The following is a 24,044-nucleotide window of genomic DNA, read 5'->3' on the forward strand; positions in this document are numbered from 1 at the left end:
GAATGAAATAAAAGTTAACTGAGGAGATACCTGGTAAATACTTAAACATTATTTCTGAAATTAAATATTCACAAAGCAATAAACACTACATATGTATTTATTAGGTAAATACAGATAAATATGAAAATGTAATGTTATTTAAATATTCTAATTAGAATATTTGAAGTATAGTGTTTAATATGACTTAAAGAAAATTATGTCTCCTAAATAATGAAAAGTGAAAAGTGTTCTATGGGGAAGAAGGGGCTCTAGACATTCCCATAAATTTCTTTCATTTGTTATATTGATTTTTTAAAAAAATTATTTATCAGATAAATTTGGTGTGTCAGAAAATGTGACCTAATTTTAATCTGTAGTCTGCTTCATTCATGGTAAAACACCTAAATGTAAATTTCTACCCATTGCTGAAGTGAGGCATGTTCTGACAGATGGAAATATTTTACTACTCATGAAGAATGATTAACACTGTCATAACTGAAATCTTTGATGTTAGCTTGTATATTCTGCAGCTTTTTCAAAATAATTTTTCAAATTGCTTTGCATTTTGTTCTCAATTTACTTTACAATTTCAACCCTGCTAAATATTTTGAAAATGACAAGGTGTGGGGAGGGAGAGAGGGGGTCTGTTGGCCCCCATGACAGAGTCCAAGCTCTACTCTTTGCCTTAAAAAAAAAAAAAAAAAGAAAATGACAAGGCAGAAGTCATTAATGTGACTTCATTTTCACAAAATGAAAAAAAATCAAAGGAGATTAAAAATGAAGAGGTTCATATCTCTTTTACCAACTTAGAATATTTGTGAGGAGATAATATGGTTCATGGTTTATTTAAATAATTGTTTTTTAAGTAACGTATATTATATCATAAATATGAAATAAAACACTTTATATGCAAAACAGGCCAGGTGCTGTGCCTCATGCCTGCAATCTCAGTGCTTTGGGAGGCTGAAGTGGGAGGACTGCTTGAGACCAGGTGTTTAGCACCAGCCTGGGTAACACAGCAAGACCCCATTTCTACAAAAAATAGAAAAATTAGCCAAGAATGGTAGTACATGCCTGTACCAGGAGGTTCCTACTCAGGAGGCTGAGCAGGAGGATTGCTTCAGCCCAGGAGCTGGAGGCTGCAGTGAGCTATGATCGCACCCTTGCACTCCAGCTATGGCAGCAGAGTGGGATCCTGTCTCTGGGAAAATACATAAATGAAAAAAAATTAAAAATTAAATACTTATCAAATATCCACTTAAAAGGAAAAATGCTTCTGATGACAATAACCATTCTATTTGGTTGATACTGTTGTGGATTTTTTTCCTAAGTGATAATTTTACGTTTTTCTTTTTTAATAAATGTGTTTGTTTTTTTGTTTTGTTTTGTTCTTTTGAGACAGAGTCTTGCTGTGTTGCCCAGGCTGGAGTGCAGTGGCACGATCTTGGCTCACTACAACCTCCGCCTCCTGGGTTCAAATAATTCTCCTGCCTCAGCCTCCTGAGTAACTGGGATTACAGGCACGCACACCACACCCAGCTATTTTTTGTTATTTTTAGTAGAGATGGGGTTTCACCATGTTGGCTAGGCTGGTCTCGAACTCCTGATCTCAAGTGATTCACCCACCTCAGCCTCCCGAAGTGCTGGGATTACAGGCATGAGCCACCTTGCCCGGCCAGTAAATGTTTTTGTAAAAAATATTATGTATTTAAAGTAGTTAATTTTTGTCAAATTTCTAAATTTGTCAATAAAAATATTTAAATCAATGTGACATAAGTTAGACATTTTTGTATTTCCTTAAAATTCTGTTGACATGTTGCCTTTCTTCTGTTTGCTAAAATGCTGTATTCTATTCATCATCAATTTTTATATGTTTTCCTACTTTTTTCCCCCTTGCTCCTTTTGAAGGCAGGGAGTAGTAAGGTAAGTGTTTTATAAAAGAAAATATTTTATTCAAAAATTTACCCTTTATTCTTTATAGTATTTTAAGGTATTTTTTTCCCTATAAAACATTTAACTACATTTGTCAACAAAGCATTATAAAATGAAGTAGGACAAGTTCTATAAAAGAGTTGCATTTTTAGATAGCATATATGGTTGTTATAAGGATCTTCATTATGATAAATTGTTTTACATATGACTGTACAAACTACTACAATGCAAATGAATAGTTTGGGTTTTCTTTACGTTTCAGACGCTCGTAAAAACAAACCTAACCACACATATATTTAAGTGAAAGACTATTCAATTTTTAAACCTGTTAACATGATTTAATGCATGTTTAATCTATTCATTCATTTAAAAAGATGAAAAGAGGGTAACTATGGTATTTGTATGTTTAATAAAATGACATGTAGGTAAAGACTCTTTGGGGTACTTCTATATCTACCTTTGGTGATGTGAAAATGTCTTGAAAGAGTTTCTGAAACAAGACAGTGTGGAAATGGCTAGTCTGTTTTATAAGTTAAAAAAGGTATCACGGCTGGGCACGGTGGCTCAGGCCTGTACTTGTGGTTCAGGCCTGTAATCTCAGCACTTTGGAAGGCCAAAGTGGGAGGATTGCTAGAGCCTGGAAGTTCAAGACCAGCCTAGACAACATAATGAGACCCTGTCTCTACAAAAAATAAAAGTAAAAATAAATTAGCTGGGTGTGGTGGCAGCCCTGTCGTCCCAGCTGCTCAGGAGGCTGAGGTGAAAGGGTCTCTTGAGCCTGGGAGTTTCAGGCTGCAGTGAACTGTGATTGCACCACTGCACTCCAGCTTGGGCAACACAGCAAGACCCTGTTTTGGGGGCGGGGGGTGGTAGGGGGAAGGTATCACTAGGAAAATGCTGGGAGATAAGGATGAAAACAGTAGACTTGAGACCAGATTTTGCAGAAACTCAAATAATAGGCACCTGTTAATATTATATCTACAGCAGGAATCCATCATCTGTTTTAAGCAGAGTGGTGTGTACAAAGATATGAGTTCAGAGTATGAAGCAACCTCTAAAATGGGCCATAAAATCTTATACTATTTTAACAGAAATAAAGCACCCGGATCTAGCCTCACATCTAGAATAGCTTACTCAGTACTGATCTCTGCATTTTAAAGGAGACTTGGATAGTTTATAATGGGCTAGAAGAAAGCACAGGAGGAAGGAAGGTTGGAAGGCCACTTCATATAAAGAATAGTTAATTGACCGGGTGCAGTGGTTTATGCCTGTAATCCCAGCACTTTGGGATGTTAAGTTTGGAGGATCGGTTGAGGCCAGGAGTTAAAGATCAGCCTAGCCAATCGGATGAGGCACCGTCTCTACAAAAAAAAATTTTAAAAATTAGCAGGATGTGGTGGTGTGCACCTGTGGCCCCAGCTACGTGGGATTCTGTGGCAGGAAGATCTCTGGAGCGTGGGAGGTCAAAGCTTAAGTAAGCCATGATCACACCACTGCACTCTAGCCTGGGTGACAGAGCAAGACCCTGTCTCAAAAAAATACAGTAATTATTATTCTGGGAATCTTGTTTCAAAACAAGAAAACTAAATGGAGATATCATTGTTATCTTGGATATGAATGGCTTTTTATGTAGAAGAGACCTCCCTGTCACAAGCAGTATTTATACAGAGTTTAGATGACCAGTTGTCATCAATGCTGTACAATGATTGTTCTAGACATGTAAAGAAGGTTCCTGGTCTCAGTGGGAGAATGGGTGAAATGACTTTTGTGATTCCTTCCAATTTTGTTTTGATCATTATGCTATTAAGAGAGAAAAAAACATTTTAAAGATTACTTCTTTTACTAGCAAAATTCTAAATTCAGCATAGTCCCGAGTGACTAATTCTGCCTGCTTGGATTCACTGACTGGGGAACCCTCTTAGGTCAGAACAGGTGGAACTTAGGCTCTTTAGACAATTTCCTTTGAAGTATCTCCAGTGCTACCAGCTTTTTAAATTAACATTTTAGTTCCAGTGCCCATTCTTAAAAACAAAAATAAGCCTAAATGTTTTGTTTAAAATTCAGATTACATTGCAGAAAAATAAGAATGGCAAGCTTTAAAGTTCACAACATGAAATATATTGAATTCTCATTTATTTGTTTTTTTCTTTTTTCACCTTTCTTGTAATTCCCTGTTATTAATGGAGTAACCTTTTTTTTTTTTTTTTTTTTTTTTTTTTTTTTTTTTTTGAGACGGTCGGTCTCACTCTGTTGCCTAGGCTGAGTGCAGTGATGTGATCACAGCTCACTGCAGACTTTACCTTCCAGGTCAAGTGATTCTCCCACATCAGCCTCCCATGTAGCTGGGACTATAGGTGCATGCTACTAGGCCTGGCTAATTGTTGTGTTTTTTATAGAGATGGGGTCTCACAGTGTTGCCCAGGCTGGTCTCAAACTCCCAGGCTCAAGCAATCCTCTTGCTTCGGCTTCTCAAAGTGCTAGGATTACAGGTGTGAGCCACTGTGCCCAGCCTTACGCCTTTTCTTTATTCTTTTTTCTTTCTTTTTTTTGAGACAGAGTCGTGCTCTGTTGCCCAGGCTGCAGTGCAGTGGCGCAGTCTTGGCTCACTGCAACCTCCGTTTCCTGGGTTCAAGCAGTTCTCCTGCCTCAGCCTCCTGAGTAGATGGGATTACAGGTGCATGCCACCATACCTGGCTAATGTTTTTTGTATTTTTAGTAGAGACGGGAGTTCATCATGTTGGCCAGGCTGGTCTCGAACTCCTGACCTCGTGATCCTCCTGCCTCGGCCTCCCAAAGTGCTGGGATTATAAACTAAAAACAACAGGCCTTTAATATTATGCAATATAGTTGTCTGCATTAAACTTGCTAAAATATTGTATTACAGGAGGTATTTCACTAGTCTTTTCAATTCAAATTTATGTTGTCATCTTTTTCCCTCTTTATCTGCTGCTGAAAAGAGGTTCCAGGTAATCCTCTCTTTGCTGTGTTTACAAAGCCTAACTTTGTATTTTTGTCATCTTTCATATTTAGCATTAATGGGATACTATGTTACTTGGTGTTCTTTGCCTCTCTTCATAGTTTTGCACATTTTTTTCCTTTGGAATTGGTATCACTGAAATGAATAGCATCTTAATTATTGGACTTACTTTGTATAAGTAACTGCTTTACTAAAACTTATCCATTCAACTTGTATAATTTTATAAGTTGTATAATTTTATTTTAAGCAATGATATACCTTATATAAATGATCTTTATAAAAATTAAAATATGCTTAAATGATCTTTATAAAAATTAAAATGTGGTTAATTGCTACATAGGATTATATAGACAAAAATTGCCTGTTTATTGTTTGGGTTACATTTAAAGCTGTCAGACAGTAACATAGAATAATGTTCACCAACAAAATTGACTTGGGGGAAAAAAGCAAGGCTTCTATCATTCTTTGAAATGGTCCTATCAGAAATATTTTTAAGTGTTAAATATGATAAATTCAGTTTTATTTTTACTTGTGGGCATCCAAAAAAGTATATGAAGAAGGTTTGAAACCAAAATTTCTATAACTTGAAAAAATTGTTTATATATTCTTGAAAAGGATGTTTACTTTTTATGACACCAGTCTTGCTTATATATTTTACATGCTGCCTCATATTGTGTATCAACATCCCATTCATTTCTTATTGGATGTTTAAGATATAGCACATTTACTTTTATTGATGTATAACTTGACAACCATTTTGAAAATGCAAGTATATTTTATGCCTTTAATTTTATGAGACTTGTTCATAAATGTTGGAGTCTTTTACATGGGAAGGTTAATTTGTATTATTTCCTGATTTAGGTGTTACAAATTGAATATTAACTTAAAATTTGGAAAGGGATTGGTGCATGATTGATTTAAATTCAGTGTTCCGGTTATTCAATATTTGAATAATGGTTGAGATAAAAATAATAAACTAAATTACATTTTTTAAAAAAATTAAAGGTTCTAGAGAAGAGCTTCTACATTTAAATAATTCAAAATGTGAATTCAATACACCTGTTGGGACACGGCACATTATAAATAGATCCTGAACAGAGAAGAGGGGCTAGATTTGAGATTTGACAGCTACTGTGTAGGTAACGTTGATACATTTTTAGTAAATAGTGAGAATAAGGGAAGAGAAAGAGTTGGAAGCAATAATAATAATTTCCTTTCATAGTGTGTTGTATGGTTTACAGTGCTTTGTGACTATAAAATGTCTTCCTTGAGTAACCATCTGATGGCAATGCCATTAACCAGTACTAGGGACTTGAGCAAGTAGAGAAGGTGAAGGGCATGGAGAAACAGATGAATACAAATTTGAACTCATATGTGATTTATGTTGCTAACAGTGTGGAATGTTCATAGAAATATTATGAAAGTTCACTTTCAAGAAGGATGTATTCAATACCTGCCATGTGAAGATACTGTTAGTTACTTTAGAACAGTAATCCAGGCTTTGTTGTTGATGCACCCATCAAGAAATATTTGAGTATGTTAAATTAACATTTTCACATTTGTTTATAAACAATCTACTCTTGTGCTGTTGTGTTATTTACATTATGACACATACACCAAAGAAATTAAAAGTAAGGCTGTGCACAGTGGCTCACTCCTGTAATCCCAGCACTTTGGGAGGCCGAGGTGGGCGGATCACTTGAGGCCAGGAATTCCAGACCAGCCTGGCCAACATGGCGAAACCCCATCTCTACTAAAAATACAAAAATTAGCTGAGTGTGGTGGTGCATGCCTGTTGTTCCAGTTACTGGGAAGACTGAGGCACAAGAATTGCTTGAACCTGGGAGGTGGAGTTGCAGTGAGGCAAGATCGTGCCACTGCATTCCAGCCTGGGTGACAAAGTGAAACTTGGTCTAAAAAAGAAGAAAGAAGAGAAGATGCTGGGTGTGGTGGCTCACTCCTGAGGTCAGGAGTTCGAGACCAGCCTGGCCAACATGGTGAAACCCCGTCTCTACTAAAAAAATACAAAAATTATCTGGGTGTGGTGGCACACACCTGTAATCCCAGCTACTCGGGAGGCTGAGGCAGGAGAATCACTTGAATCCAGGAGGCAGAGGTTGCAGTGAGCCAAGACAGAGTGAGACTGTGTCTCAAAAAAAAAAAAAATAAAATTAATAAAAGTTGTAATATTTTCTTTCTACCTTCCTGCTTTAGAAGCTCTCAAGATGAAGAGGGCAGTCTAGTGGACCACAGAATGGGTCATCTTTGGGAAGGTGTGACAAGACACCTCTCTGGGAGGGATGGTGTGAGAGGCTCAGTGAAGGCACTGAGTGCTGCATGCCTTTCCTCCTTCCCACTTCTCTGTTGCAGGCCTCCAGTGAGCAGGGCCCCACCACAGCCAGAGAAACTCCAGACAAACAACGTAGGCAAGAAAAAGAGACCTATAGAGGTAAGGAAAACTCACTCTCCAGTGTTACTGAAATGTATCCAGAGTTCCTTTTTATAAAACACCCAAGTCTTGTCATTAGTTTTCATGAAAATCAGTGTATTGAGTACTCTTTTTTTGTTTGACTTAATTCTTATGTAAGTCTGAGTTTTGGATGGATATTCTCTGTTTCTCTTAATTTTTTAAATTAGTCTTCCTTTTACTTTTCTGTGAATAATACCCTAATTGAACTGTATCTCAGAGGACTCCTAAACCTAAATATGTGTGAATGATCTTTTGCTTATAGAAGCACAGACACCTTGGCAGTATCTAAAATTTAGTGGCTTGAATTTGTAAATTAAAGAGTAAGTACTTTTACCAAATAGGAATTTTGACTCTGTGCGATATATTCACTGTACAGGGTTCATGAAGCCTATTTCTCCTTCTGTCTATACTTCCAGCCAAAGTAACCTTACATAATAATTGAGGAAGAAGGAAGGCTCTTCAGGCATTTCCTAATCCCAGTAGCAGCAGCAACCAACCTAACTCTGCTAAATCAAACGTAAACAAGGCGTAAAGCTATGCAATGGTGATTGGTGTAGCTCCCTCCCCAACCTAGTCCTACAAAGTCAGTGAAATGTACATTTTCAGTTGCAGAATTATCTGCCAGAACTTTAGCATGAATTGTCAGAGACAGTATACTTAGTTTTTGTCCACTGATGATGAATGTACTGTTTGGGTTCTTCGAAGTATGTGACTTGGACATAATTTATCCTGACTCTTGTATGTAGGTCAGATATTTTGATTAACAATGAACATAAAATTTTCTTCTTTTGGACACAAAAAATACAGTCTCTCTATGTCCATGGGGGATAGATTGCCCCTGGGGATGTCAAAATCCACAGGTGCTCAAGTGCCTTATATAAAATGGCATAGTAATTTACATATAACCTATGCACATCCTCCTGCATACTTTAAGCCATCTGTAGATTACTTATAATACCTAATACAGTGTAAATGCTGTATACATATTTGTTATACTATATTGTGTTTTAAATGTTACTTTTTATTGTTTTTTCCCCCGATATTTTCTATCTGGAATTGGTTGAATTCTTGGATATGTAAGGCCAACTGTACCTCAGTGTTTACATGTGAAATCTTAAGAACTAAAGTTCTTGGAATCAGACTACCTTGTGATTCCATTTTCCTCTTCATAACTTTATATAGAAAAGTATAGAATGTGTGTTTAAGTTGCCCAAAATAGGTTATATAAAGAAGTATGAGTAGCTTAATTTTGTATATTAAGTTTGTAAAACATCAAAAATGCATACTCCATTTTGACTGCAGACACTAGTATTATGTATACAACAAAACAATGGTGAACATTTAGACATGAAGAAGAATATAATAGTTTTATTATTATCATTATAGGACCTTGTGTTGGAGCTCATTTTTGGTTATCGAGGCAGAGACTGTAGGAATAATGTTCACTATTTAAATGATGGTGATGATATAATTTATCACACTGCATCCGTTGGAATTCTGCACAATGTTGCTACAGGTAGGAAACCCTGATTCTCCATCCCTCTATCACTTTTTTTAACTTAGAAATTTTGATCTAGCAGCTTAAAATCTTTATTAAATCTATAAATAGTAATTGAAATGTAGGAGAAACACTCCAGAATAAAAATATTTCATATTTCAGAACTTTCTAGTAATATTTCAAGTAAACAAATTTCAGTTTTAAGAGAGTATAATACAGCAGAAAAGGAATTCATAATGCAAAGTGCTCATAAGTCTGTATTAGAAGTAAAGGTTTTACTGTATGTTAAAACCATGTTTTATATTGAAACCATTTGTAACTTTAATTCTATTTTCCCATAACCTCATGATGAGAATAGATGGTTTGGATGGTGGTTTCTGATAATGATTGAATGTAGCATGTTGGGTGAGTGATTGCTGGGGCTGGAAGTATTCTTACTGAGGCCTTGGAAAGCCAAGGAAGAAAGGCAAGAAAACTGTTTATCTGTGGCTCTATGATGATACCTTGTTTGATCCAAGAAGGTGAGAAAATTATTTCTTGATGTTCATTTAACTGATTGGATTATTTAGTTGGATTATTCAAGAGCAAATAATGTTCTGTTAGCATCATTTGATGAACAATATGATAATCCTACTAGTAACATTAAGTATTTAATTTTGAATTGTTTTATTATAATTTAATGGCCAACTTCATAAAAGTCTGAAAGTGAGAAGTAAAAATAAAGGTTATCTAGTTCATTCTGGTTTTCCTCTGATAGCTTCATTCTGAATGGGTAAAGAGTAGATTGATGATGTGAATTATAATCCACCACCTCTTGTCGGTATTAACCATCAATATGATCTCTTTTGGTTTCATAAAGAAAAGGATTCACCAGGATCACACAGAAATCAGTGGCAATTTTCTATTTAATAATTTGGGCCATTTAAAACATACTGATTAGAGAGAAAAATCCTTCTTAATCGAGGTATCACATATCTGTCCTTCAGAGAGAATGAGGAAGAGTAAGACAAGAAAGGAATGTATGTGTAAACTCTCATGTTTATACTTATAATTTTATTTTTACTTTTCTGATTTGTAATTAATCACCTTTCTAGTGGTGGGGTGTCTAGAGAGAGGGCAGATGGAGACTAGGCCACCTGCTTTAGTTTTTATTATATTTGGTTTCTCACCAGTTTGAGGATACATTGTTCATAGTGTAGGAAGTGGGTTTGCCATAAATGCTTCATTATTTTGAGGTATGTTCCTTCAATTCCTAGTTTGTTGAAGGTTTTTAACATGAAAGGGATGTTGGATTTTATCGAAAGCATTTTCCATATCTGTTGAGATAATCATATGGTTTTTGTTTTTAATTCTGTTTATATGGTAAATCACATTTGTTAATTTGCATATGTTGAACCAACCTTGCATGTCAGGGATGATTAAGCCTGCTTGATCATGGTGAATTAATTTTTTGATGTCCTGCTGGATTTTGTTTGCTGGTATTTTGTTGAGGCTTTTCGCATCTATGTTCGTCATAGGGATGATGATCTTTAGTTTTCTACGGGAATATTGGCCTGTAGTTTTCTTTTTTCAAATGTCTTTGGCAGGTTTTGGTATGAGGGTGATGCTGGCTTCACAGAATGAGTTAGAGAGGAGTGCCCACTCCTCTATTTTTTAGAATAGTTTCAGTAGGATTGGCACCAGCTTTTCTTTGTATGTCTGGGAGAATTCAGCTCTGAATCCATCTGGTCCAGGGCTTTTTGATAGGTTTTTTTTTACTACTGATTCAGTTTTGGAGCTCATTATTGGTCTGTTTAGGATTTCAGTTTCTTCCTGATTCAATCTTGGGAGGTTGTGTGTTTCTAGGAATTCATCCATCTCCTCTAGATTCTTCTTCTTCTTCTTCTTCTTCTTCTTCTTCTTCTTCTTCTTCTTCTTCTTCTTCTTCTTCCTCTTCCTCTTCCTCTTCCTCTTCCTCTTCCTCCTCTTCCTCTTCCTCCTCTTCCTCTTCTTCTTCCTCTTCTTCTTCCTCTTCTTCTTCCTCTTCTTCCTCTTCTTCTTCCTCTTCTTCTTCCTCTTCTTCTTCCTCTTCTTCTTCCTCTTCTTCTTCCTCTTCTTCCTCTTCTTCTTCCTCTTCTTCTTCCTCTTCTTCTTCCTCTTCTTCTTCCTCTTCTTCTTCCTCTTCTTCTTCCTCTTCTTCTTCCTCTTCTTCCTCTTCTCCTTCTCCTCCTTCTCCTCCTTCTCCTTCTCCTCCTTCTCCTTCTCCTTCTTCTCCTTCTCCTTCTCCTTCTTCTCCTTCTCCTTCTTCTCCTTCTTCTCCTTCTCCTCCTTCTCCTCCGTCTCCTCCGTCTTCTTCTCCTTCTTCTCCTTCTTCTCCTTCTTCTGTCTTCTTCTTACCCACAACTAACATCACAGTCTCTAGATCTTCTAGTTTGTGTATTTAGAGGTGTTCATAATAGTCTCTGAGGGCCTTCTGTATTTTTGTGGGATTGGTTGTAATGTGATCTTTGTCATTTTTGATTGTGTTTATTGGGATCGTCTTTTTTTTTGTTAAGCTAACTACTAGTGGTCTATTGATCTTGTTTATATTTTCAAAAAACGGATTTTTTTATTTTGTTGATTCTTTGTATAGACGTTTGGGTCTCAGTTCTGCTCTGATTTTGTTATTTATTTTCTTCTGCTAGCTTTGGGGTTACTTTGTTCTTGTATTTCTATTTCCTCCAGGTGTGATGTTAGATTGTTAATTTGAGATCTTTCTAACGTTTTGAGATAGGCATTTAGCACTGTAAGCTTTTCTCTTAACACTTAACATGCTTTTGCTAAATGCCAAAGATTTTAGTATGTTGTGTCTCTGTTTTAATCTACTTTGAAGATTTTTTTAAAATTTTTCCTTAATTTCATTGCTTACCCAAAAGTCATTCAGGAGCAAGTTGTTTAATTTTTATGTAATTGTCTGGTTTTGGGAAATCTTCTTGGTATTAATTTCTATTTTCCACTGTGGGTAGAGAGTATGGCAGACATGATTTCAATTTTCTTGAATTTATTGAGACTTGTTTTATGGCTGAACATGTGGTCAATCTTGGAGTATGTTTCATGTGCAGATGAGAAGAATGTATATTCTATGGTTGATGGGCAGAGTGTTCTATTATGTCCAATTGGTCAAGTATTGAATTCAAGTCCAGAATTTCTTTGTTAGTTTTCTACCTTGATGATCTAACACTATCAGTGGGTTGCTGAAGTGCCCCATTTGCTTGATTTTTGTTTTGCTTTTTGGGGGGCCTAGTATTATTCATGGTTCTCTATCCTCTGGATCCAACCTTCTGCTCTGAACTCATTTTCCTCCTCTTCATTTTACTTCCACAAGTCTATCTGTATTCCCCTCTGCACAGACTACTGTCATAGTCTCATAAGGTCTCTTCACTGTCACTACTACCAGATGAATCACATTATACTTATTTGATCAAAAAACTTCAATTCCTGCTGGGCACGGTGGCTCATGCCCGTAATCCCAGCATTTTGGGAGGCTAAGATGGGTGGATCACTTGAGGCCAGGAGTTTGAGACTAGCCTGGCCAACACAGCAAAACCCCATATCTACTAAAAATACAAAAAATATATAGCTGGGCATGATGGCACACACCTGTAATCCCAGCTACTTGGGAGGCTGAGGCATGAGAATTGCTTGAACTGGGTAAGTGGAGGTTGCAATGAGCCAAGATCACGCCATTGCACTCCACCCTGGGCAACAGAGTGAGACTGTCTCAAAAAAAAACAAAACAAAAAACAGATTTCAGTTCCTCTCCCACTGACTTAAATCAACATGGCACATGGATACATATGTAACAAACCTGCACATTGTGCACATGTACCCTAAAACCTAAAGTATAATAAAAAAAAAGAACAAATATAAAATGTGACTCAATATGGCCCAAATTATTAAATGGAAAATTACTACTGGTTTCTGTGTGACTCTGGCAAATCCTTTTCTTTAAGAAACCAAAACAGAAGGATCATGGGCTGACACTCAAAATCCTCCCTAACTCTAGTCCCAAGCTGCCTTTCCAACCTTGTTACTCGTCTTTCTTCTTCATGACCCTACACTTCAGCCAAATGAGCCTGTTATATGGATACACAACACTTTCCTGCCTTTAGGCCTCTGCTTAAAGTGTTCCTCTGCCTAGAAGGCCCTTCCCCACTGACTTTTACATTAGTAAAATCTGTCTGGGTCAGTCCAGGAGTACCATATTCCCATGATGAGATTAATCTTTTCTGCTCTGAATTCCCATAGCATTTTGATCCCAACTCTCTTGTGGCACTTGGAGTCTTCAGCCTTGTACTATATTGTTTATCCCTTTTACGGCTCTATCCCATTACATAATTCTGAATCATTTTTCTATCCTTATGATGCTGTATACATAGTAAGTGCTCAAAAATATGTTTTGAATAAGCAGATAAGTTAAAGAGTAGTTTATTGTTCTGGGTAAGTGCTTTTGGCTGTTACATCTTAAAATTTTCAAACTTAATTCTCAAATTCTTTTTTGTAGGTTCTCAGAGTTTTTATCAGGAACATAATGATGATATTCTGTGCCTCACAGTAAACCAGCACCCCAAATTTATCAACATAGTGGCAACTGGCCAAGTAGGTATGTTTGTGTATTTTAAAAAGAAACAATTTAAAGCATTTGCTTTGTTCAAATAAATTCAATATACAAGGAAAAAATCAAAATATAATTTTATTGATTTATTGATTGTTTATTGATTGTTCAAAATCTATGTATACATAAAGCCCTACCCAATTATACCATATTATTTGCTTCCAGGTACCTTTCTCTCACTCACTCTGGTTATCTGAGTTGGTCTTGACAATCCAAAATTTAAAGTAAACTATTGTATGGTAGTTGAAATAGTTGGATTTAGTCCTTTAGCAGGAATTTCTGGTCAGCAAAAAGGTTTAATTCAATAGCATATAAAGCAGAAAAGAGGAGTTTGAAGAGGAAGTAGTAAACAAAGGGAAGCTAAGAAATAACTAGACTGGGCGGGGTAGAACCCTGCTTCCATGGGGGTTTAGGCTGGAAAGAAGAGAGGACCCAAGTCGGTTTGTTGTTGGTAAATCCCTTCTGCCTTTTTCTTTTCTTTGTCATTGACCTAATTCACCAACTGTTTTCAGCTGTTTTGAAATACACCTGTGTTCTTTTACCTCTGTGAAAAACTTAAACAAACGCCATAACTCTACAATCAAACTGATGAGAGGATAGCAGGTCTATTTAGGACATATCTGCCAACCTGTGATTACTAAATATGAATATGGCAGAAGTTTCATAAACTTCAATACGTTTGTAAAATTTATTGAAATCATTGAGTTTGTTGGAATTTATTGGGCCTTGATGGCTAAGCTAGCTTTCCAGGTCCCTTTTCTTCTTGACTAAGATAATTTATACTTTTAATATCTTCATTTTTCATGCGAGTACTAAGTTGATAGTCAGGAATTTGTTGTCTGGGTTGCCTGGTTCTGAAGCTATGCCACATAGACCCTTGTATTTTTCCTTTTTGTACAGTTTTCTACTTTTAAAAGTAAATGGGACATTACCCATTATACAGAAAATATTATAATCTTTGCATATAAATACATAGGTCTAGCTTCTGTTTGTGCTAAGACTTTGGAAAGTGAAGTCTTATTTTCACTGTGCACAAGGAACAAGGCCCATCTCCTTGAGGAATGAAGAAACTATGTTACCGAAGTACCTAGCTCAATGCCTCTTGGTACATAGTTACTGTTTAGTTAATTTTTATTGAGTAAATTCACTTACTCAACAAATTTACTGAACACCTGCCATGTACAAGGTATTGTTTTAGGTGCTGGGGATACGGGCTACTTACAAAAAGGCAAAATCCCTGTATTAATGGGATTTACGTTCTGCAAATAGGATTCTAGAAAGTATGGTTCTTTCATTTCCCACCTTGGCTTCTCCTTTTCTTTCCTTTGCTCTCCCTCTGTTAGGCAACTTATTTATCATTTTAGTGCTGTGGTTTTCTTTCTTAGTTAAGAAATGTCATGGTCACAAATTAATCTTTTAGGAATTTGGCCCTTTTCTCCCCTTTATTTTGAAAGACAACACTATAGAAAATATGAAATAGCTAATTATATCCCTCCTCTTTCTTTCCAAGTCAAACTCTGGGGAGTACAGAGGTAAATTTTAGATTATATATGTAGCTCCATTTCTTAAACCATTTGTACCCTTCCGGAAAATAGATAACAAAAATTACTGGTGACTAATTAAGATAGACTCAAGGGAAGACTAAAGAATAAGAAAGGATTTTATTTTTCTCTTCACACATAAAGAGAATTGTTTTGTTACTTTGCTATCAGGCTTGTTTAATACCCACAAAGCACAAAACAGCATTTACAATGTTTGTTGTTCCTTCTGTTAAAAATCATATAGATCATAGAGGAATTGAAATGTTTGATTTTGTACTATTTTAGCCAGTTACATTCAAACATTTTTCCTGGCTAGAATCTTGGAATTTTAGGGCCAAGTATATCATTTTATCCTCTCTGTTACAGTGTGTTTGAACCCCGCTGCCACTTAATACCTAATGAAGTAAACGTTTCCCTGGGAAGCTTAGTTATAAAGTGGTTCTTCATATACAACAGAAATCTGTCTGTGATTGCTACTCTTTGGCCCTCATTCTTGGTGTATCTAGAACATCTAATCACATTGCCATGGCATTATCTTCCAGTTTTGGAGACAGCTAGCATATTCTCCCTGAGTCTTTTCTAGTTCTTATCTTTTATTTGTTTGTTTTTTTGTGACAGAGTCTCGTTCTGTTGCCCAGGCTAGAGTGCAGTGGCACAATCTCGGCTCACTGCAGCCTCCACCTCCCGGGTTCACGCCATTCTCCTGTCTCAGCCTCCTGAGTAGCTGGGACTACAGGTGCGTGCCACCATGCCTGGCTAATTTTTGTGTTTTTAGTAGAGACAGGGTTTCATCATGTTGTCCAGGATGGTGTTGATCTCTTGACCTTGTTATCCACCCGCCTTGGCTTCCCAAAGTGCTGGGATTACAGGCATGAGCCACCATTCCCAGCCTAGTTCTTCTCTTTTAAAAGGTCTCCTTTGGGCACCCTCCAACTACATTCCATGGAACAAGGTGTACATGAGAGCAAGGGGATTGCTTTCCATGGGGGAGGCTACTTCTCCACTGGATCATGCTTTGGATATATGAAATCCCAGAATTCTCTACCAGATGGTCCTGAACCTACTAATGGCCCTGCATGAGCCTTTTCTCTGCGTCTGTCCTCCCAGTGACAGACTGTACGACCAATGTGTATACTCTTGAGGGGTGGCCAAGCTGTTCTTTGTGTAGGGGTGGATGGAGTTTTAATGCGGTAGCTGGGATAACCACATGTCTTAAGAAATTTGAGCTGCATGACAGATATCACAGAGTTTGTAGCTTAAACAACAGAAATGTTATTTTTCACAGCTCTGGAGGTTGGAAGTCCAAAATCAGGGTGCCAGCATGGTCAGGTTGTGGTGAGGGCCTTCTCTGTATTTGCAGATGGCTGTCTTCTCATTATATCCTCACATGGTGGAAAAAGATTATCTTTCTCCTGTCTCTTCTTATAAGAACACTAATCTCATTGTGTGGGCTCCATCCTCATAACCTTCACACCTCCTAATACCATCACACTGGTGATTAGAATTTCAGTATATGAATTTTGGGGGAAGACAGACATCCAGTTCATAGCACCACACATGAGCTTCCATGACACTTTGTGGTGTGGGATGGAAGAGAATGAGACAGGTTGTCTCATGCTGCCCAAACTCTAAGAAGTTCTAAATCGGTATCTGCCTTCCAGATCATTATAGGAGTATACTCATCAAGGTAAGAGGCTAGAATATATTTTACTTGATAAGTTTTATCTTGATGGATAGCTTTAAAATATTTAGGCCGATGACATTCAAGCCTTCATTTGTACTTCTGTCCCAGACCCTGTTAATATTCAGAGACAAACCTGGTCTCTCCAAACCAAACACTCCCAGTCTTTCACCCAGGCTTCAGGTGGCAAAGTTCCAAGCCCTCTCACCATTTGGTTGTTAATAGAGCATATTCATAACTAAAAATGATATTTCCTGTGTGGTCTGCTCAGCAGAGTTAAGTACTTTATTCTGTTTTTCCTCATGTTCCAGGTCAAGGCACTATGGTCCTATGTTATTAATATTTTTTTAAATCATTATTTCATATGGATATAAAGCTTTACCAAAGCAAAAAACAATCACGTGTCTTCAATGGTTTCCTATATTTTTATTTTCTTTCTTGTTCTAAAGACTGCTACTTTGAAAAGTTTGGTTATTAAGTATTTCTACCACAAATATAATGAGCATGAGCTTTCACATTTTCTTTCTTGGCAAACTTGTGCTCATATGGAAAATCTTTAGTTGAAAGGAAGAACTGTTTTCCTTTCTTGAGTTATACAGTAACCTTTGCCGTCATGTCTCTCAGCTCAGAAGGTTTAGATCTAATTCTTCCCTGGAGACAGAGATGCATTAAAAGATGCATATGGAAAATCTTTAGTTGAAAGAAAGAACTTTTTTCCTTTCTTGTGAGTTATATAGTAACCTTTGCTGTCATTAAAACTCCAGAGAGTCTATTATTAGCAGTATGTTTTTATAAACCAAAATGAGGGTAATATCATTTTAAATCATATCAGCATCATTTTAAAAGTTATTATAATTAAAAGTTTATGTAACTCATTAAATGCAAAGGAAACAAAATTTTTATCCAAAGGAAGATTGAAAGATCATACATAGCATGTTAATAAGTATGTATAATTGAAATGAGTGCCTTCTCTTACAGTTTATTCAATCAAATGTAATAAAACCAATTTTGTATATAATAGTTTAAATTATAATTAATATGATATTTGGGTTTTTACAGATTTTACAGATTTATATTATTTATAGATAATTATTTTCCATTATAGGTGATTCAGCAGACATGTCAGGTAAGGAAAACTAAACATTTTCTGCTTTATTTATATTGTTTGGTAATGATAGTGTATATTAAACTTAAGTTCAAGTGTATTAGTCCATTCTTGCATTACTATAAAGAACTACCTGAAACTGGGTAATTTACAAAGAAAATATGTTTAATTGGCTCACAGCTCCACAGGCTGTACAGGAAATGTGGCTGGGGAGGCCTCAGGAAATTTACAATCATGGTAGAAGGCAAAGGGCTTGAGCAGGTATGTCCTGTATGGTGGAAGCAGGAGGAAGAGAGAGAAAGGGGAGGTAATACACATTTAAACAAGCAGATCTCATGAGAACTCACAATCACAAGAACAGCAAGGGGGATATCTGCTCCCCTGATCCAATCACCTCCCACCAGGCCCCTCCTCCAACACTGGGGGTTACAATTCAACGTGCAATTTGGGCAGGGACATACATCCAAACCATATCAAGTATCTTGTTACTCTATAAAAAACTCGCAGATTTTTTTTAATTAAGAATACATTATTTTAATGTCATGATTCTGAACTCAATCTGTGGTAATAGTAATGGTTTTTTTGGACAAGCATGGTAGCTCACATCTGTAATCCCAGTGCTTTGGAAGGCCAAGGTCTGAGGATCACTTGAACCCAGGAGTTCAAGACCAGCCTAGGCAACATAGTGAGACCCTGTTCTCAGCACTGTTTTAAGCACTTTAATAAAAGTGTAAGCATTTTAAATAAAAGTTTTATTTGACACGACCATGCTTATCAAGTTACATATGTTCTGTGGCAGCTTTTGTGCTACATTGGCAGAGGTGTGTGGTAGCTACAGAGGCTATAGATGACATCTGTTTGCACTGCTTTTTGGTACCCTGCAAGTTCCAGTAACACAATTATAATTCACAGATTTTGAGCACTATCTGTTATTTCTTGTTATTTTATTTTGGTTTTTAACCAGTAAATCTCCATCATGTCAAGACAAGGGTACAAAAAACAAAAATTGTTTTTGAATATCACACTTTTAAGGCACAGTGAAGCATGGATTGTATTGTAATCAAATGAGATGACAGGCGGGGTATGGTGGCTCACACCTGTAATCCCAGCACTCTGGAAGGCCGAGACAGGAGGACCGCTTGAGGCCAGGAGTTCAAGTCCAGCCTGGGCAACAGCAAGACCCTGTCTCTACCAAAAAAAAAAAAAAAAAATAGAAAAAATAAAAAACCTTGATGATTTGAGATGAGATGGCAATAAATGTATTAAACACAATAAATCAGATGATGGCAATAAAACAAAGTATTTGTTTTTTCAGAGGTGGTAACATTCAGCTATGCCAGGAGTAGATAGCTGAGGCATGATCTGGGGGCTGCAGGCTCAGACCAGTTTCAGGGGTCCCAAGACTTCCCACACATTCAGCAGTTCACTAGGAGAAATCACAGGACTCAGAGTTACTTAAGGCTTTAGTTTATTACATTGAACAGAAAAGGGAAAAGACATATGAGGTGGAATCTGGAGCATCTAGTTACAGGGTTTCTATGTCTCTCCAACACCCTCGTGCCAGGGGTTACACAGAACCTGCTTCTTCCTCCAGCAGTCAAATCCAGCAACGCACATGAGGTGTTTCTGCCTAGGCAAGCCTACTGAAGTCTCAGAGTCCAGAGTTTTTATTGGGGGCTAGTCACATAGGGATAAAGACCAGCCTCAACTACCAAAATACCAAACGCCCTGAAGAAAGCAAGTGTTCAGTGCCCCAGGTGGACAAAAGAGCTTTGTCAACATGGAGAACACTTCAGAAGTTCTTACACACTGGCCAAGAGCTAGCCCAGCAAGCAGGTCCTTCTGATGACAGTAACCTTGGGCCTTTGCACCGCTTTTTGGTACCCTGCAAGTACCCTGCTTATATTAAATCTTTCCTGCATCAACCCTGAGGCTGGATCAAGAAACTGGAAGGTCAGTGTGACTGGAGGAAGGCCTCTGAGATGAATGTAGAGAGGGATAGTGGTCATCTCATGCAGGATGCTGTAGCTCAGGGAGAAGAGTTTGGATTCATGCTAAGTGCAGAGGCTGTCACTGGAGAATTTTGGACAAGGGAGTGATATGACCGAATTTATACTTTGAGAAAACCGCTCTCACTATATTATTGAGAATGTAGAGGGGGAAGAGAGAAAATTGGAAAATTAGCGGGCCGTTTTAGTAGTCCAAGCAAAAAACAGTTAAGCAGGGTGGCAGGAGAGAATGTGGAGAGAATGAGACAAATATGGGGTGTATTCTGGAGTAAAGCCAGTTATCCTTTCTGATTAATTGGATATGGGGGTATGACAAAGTGAGGAATCAAGGCCAGTTGTTAACTTTTTGCTTGAACAGTGAGCTAAATGGGATGGGGAATATTTTGAGAGAAATCAGTTTGGCAGGAAGAAATTATCCACAGATATAAGGAGCAAGTTGGATTCCTAGGTATTTTATTCTCTTTGAAGCAATTGTGAATGGGAGTTCACTCATGATTTGGCTCTCTGTTTGTGATTGGTGTACAAGAATGCTTGTGATTTTTGTACATTGATTTTGTATCCTGAGACTTTGCTGAAGTTGCTAATCAGCTTAAGGAGATTTTGGGCTGAGACAATGGGGTTTTCTAGATATACAATCATGTCATCTGCAAACAGGGACAATTTGACTTCTTTTCCTAATTGAATGCCCTTTATTTCCTTCTCCTGCCTGATTGCCCTGGCCAGAACTTCCAGCACTATGTTGAATAGGAGTGGTGAGAGAGGGCATCCCTGTCTTGTGCCAGTTTTCAAAGGGAATGCTTCCAGTTTTTGCCCATTCAGTATGATATTGGCTGTGGGTTTGTCATAGATAGCTCTTATTATTTTGAGATACATCCCATCAATACCTAATTTATTGAGAGTTTTTAGCATGAAGCGTTGTTGAATTTTGTCAAAGGCCTTTTCTGCATCTATTGAGATAATCATGTGGTTTTTGTCTTTGATTCTGTTTATATGCTGGATTACATTTATTGATTTGCGTATGTTGAACCAGCCTTGCATCCCAGGGATGAAGCCCACTTGGTCATGGTGGATAAGCTTTTTGATGTGCTGCTGGATTCGATTTGCCAATATTTTATTGAGGATTTTGGCATCAATGTTCATCAAGGATATTGGTCTGAAATTCTCTTTTTTGGTTATGTCTCTGCCAGGCTTTGGTATCAGGACGATGCTGGCCTCATAAAATGTGTTAGGGAGGATTCCCTCTTTTTCTATCGATTGGAATAGTTTCAGAAGGAATGGTACCAGTTCCTCCTTGTACCTCTGGTAGAATTCGGCTGTGAATCCATCAGGTCCTGGACTCTTTTTGGTTGGTAAGCTATTGATTATTGCCACAATTTCAGAGCCTGTTATTGGTCTATTCAGAGATTCAACTTCTTCCTGGTTTAGTCTTGGGAGGGTGTATTTGTCGAGGAATTTATCCATTTCTTCTAGATTTTCTAGTTTATTTGCATAGAGGTGTTTGTAGTATTCTCTGATGGTAGATTGTATTTCTGTGGGATCGGTGGTGATAACCCCTTTTTCATTTTTTATTGCATCTATTTGATTCTTCTCTCTTTTCTTCTTTGTTAGTCTTGCTAGTGGTCTATCAATTTTGTTGATCTTTTCAAAAAACCAGCTCCTGGATTCATTAGTTTTTTGAAGGGTTTTTTGTGTCTCTGTTTTTCAGTTCTGCTCTGATTTTAGTTATTTCTAGCCTTCTGCTAGCTTTTGAATGTGTTTGCTCTTGCTTTTCTAGTTCTTTTAATTGTGATGTTAGGGTATCAATTTTGGATCTTTCCTGCTTTCTCTTGTGGGTGTTTAGTGCTATAAATTTCCTTCTACACACTGCTTTGAATGTGTCCTAGAGATTCTGGTATGTTGTGTCTTTGTTCTCATTGGTTTCAAAGAACATCTTTATTTCTGCCTTCATTTCATTATGTACCCAGTAGTCATTCAGGAGCAGATTGTTCAGTTTCCATGTAGTTGAGTGGTTTTGAGTGAGTTTCTTAATCCTGAGTTCTAGTTTGATTGCACTGTGGTCTGAGAGACAGTTTGTTATAATTTCTGTTCTTTTACATTTGCTGAGGAGAGATTTACTTCCAACTATGTGGTCTTTAGTAACTTCGAGAGGTCCTGAAAATTTGCAGTAATTTTAGTTTTAAACACTGTTACTGATGTAAGTTTAGAGCAGTCTTAAGTGTGTGGCAATTCCATTACCTTACGTACCTATACGTTTTAAAACATAAATTCTGGTTTCACCTTCTTGCCATCTCCTTTAATTTTTTACAAAAATATGAGAAGCTCAGTCATTGAATTTAAGATTACTTGCTATTTAAATTTAGATAAATAAAACTTTTAAACTTGTGGCATATTAAATTTGGGGGCAAAAATTAGTGATATTTCTTGAAAATCTATTGTCTACCTCATCACGATTTGGCAAATATAACATGTGAATTGCCTAGAGGTGCATTTTGTAAACATATAAAAATATTTATATAATACTTATCACTGGCAAAATGTGTAGAGTGATCTGGTATATATTTACATTTTAAATTTAAGCCACCTAACATTCTTTATTAAGTTTACCTGTGCCTTGGGGTACTTTGACTTTTAATGAATGAATGATATTTTAATTTTAGTTCAATACTTAGATTATTGTCATAAATTTTACAAACATAAATAACCTATTATATGATAAACTTTTATGTATATTTCCATGTAGTTTTGATATTTTACAGTTGCATAAATCTTTGAGCAATTTCTATTTAATGATACTGTAAGTCTCTGGTTTAATATATTTTAACTGCTTGGAAGAACTGCCAGATTTAATTTATCATTGTGTACTACAAATGGCAGATGGTATAAGATATAATCTAAACTTATCAGAATATTTTCTTGAGACCGACATTTATTTCTGCATTGAATGATTTAAGGCAGCTTGTCTTAATGTTTCTCTATTTTTAAAACATTTATAACATTTATAATTTGAAGCAAATGCACTTTAGTATTTTTATTGCTTTGTTAAAAGTACTTATGTTCTGAGATTGAATTAACTGCTGAATTGATCTATCCATTTTTATAGGGTGTAGTTCATAAAAAAAATATAAAACTATAATTTTTTTAATTTAGAAAATATGGAGAACTGGAATAATTTTTTAAGCAGCAGAAACAAGCTACACAAGATTAATAATAACCACAATTTAAAGATTAGCAGTTTTATCTTTCTCATGAAATCCTGTTTTTTAAGTAAATGTCTTATAAAGTGATACGAACTTAGCTTTTACCAGATGTCTACCTGTCTGGTTGAAAATGTCTTTTGAGATCTATTCAGGTGGCTTCCTATCTACTGCCTTTCTCAATTTGTGTCTGCTTTTCACTTCTCTTTCAGGTAACATCAGTACTGAATGTATACTTGATGTTTAATATTTATTGTGTAATATTTGTATAGTTCTCCATATAATTGTATAAAGATTAAAAGTATACATAAAACATGCATTTGTTTTGAATTGTTTAAAGTTGAGATTGCCTGATTTGCTTGTCTAAATGCTGTTTTTCCAAAAGTGCAATTTGGAATATAGCCTGAAGAAGTGTTCTATATTTTTTCCTTTTCTTTCCTCCCCACCCCCAAAACTCCTTTTCCTTTTTTAAATTTAGTCTTAGTTTTGAGCTGCTCTTTGTTAAGTACAGTTTTTGTTTGGTACACATTTGTCCATGTTTCAGAGATGAATATGCATCAGCTTTAGAAACAGAAATATTTATAACAGGTAGATTACAACTTTTTGATACTATCTTTATTTAGCTACAGCTCCTTCTATTCACATCTGGGATGCAATGAACAAGCAGACTTTATCTATCCTAAGATGCTACCATTCAAAGGGAGTATGTTCAGTCAGCTTCAGTGCTACTGGAAAACTACTGCTGTCTGTGGGACTAGACCCAGAACATACTATTACCATTTGGAGATGGCAGGAAGGTAGGATTCTTTTGTGTGTTTGATTTTTAAAAAAACAAGAATACAAGGGTAGTAGGAATTCTGTATCTAATATTTGTCTTAAAGTTGGTGGTTGAAATAATTATTCAGTGTAGGCCTACACAATATACTGTACACAGTGGTACTGTAGGTATATTTCACTTTAAAAGCCCAGTGGAACTGTAACTTCACAAAACAGATAAATTAATGAAACCATTATTAATATTATAA

The 24,044-nt window shown here is 36.5% G+C and overlaps 1 protein-coding gene across 4 annotated transcripts in view; it reads left to right on the forward strand.

Moving 5' to 3' along the window:
- The window catches only part of EML5 (EMAP like 5), a 185,202-nt gene that overhangs the window by 145,480 nt on the left and 15,678 nt on the right, over positions 1–24,044 (forward strand). Inside the window, exons 28-34 of one of the 4 annotated variants that reach the window (XM_055288479.2) lie at positions 1,888–1,902; positions 4,869–4,877; positions 7,259–7,337; positions 8,745–8,874; positions 13,379–13,477; positions 17,817–17,837; positions 23,643–23,816. In XM_055288479.2, the coding sequence (XP_055144454.1) occupies positions 1,888–1,902; positions 4,869–4,877; positions 7,259–7,337; positions 8,745–8,874; positions 13,379–13,477; positions 17,817–17,837; positions 23,643–23,816 (527 nt within the window). The remainder of the gene's footprint in view (positions 1–1,887; positions 1,903–4,868; positions 4,878–7,258; positions 7,338–8,744; positions 8,875–13,378; positions 13,478–17,816; positions 17,838–23,642; positions 23,817–24,044) is intronic. The other 3 variants (XM_055288480.2, XM_055288481.2, XM_055288482.2) reach the window with 3 other exon arrangements.

Source organism: Symphalangus syndactylus, chromosome 8, assembly GCF_028878055.3.
Source record: "Symphalangus syndactylus isolate Jambi chromosome 8, NHGRI_mSymSyn1-v2.1_pri, whole genome shotgun sequence".
Classification (NCBI taxonomy): Eukaryota; Metazoa; Chordata; class Mammalia; order Primates; family Hylobatidae; genus Symphalangus; species Symphalangus syndactylus.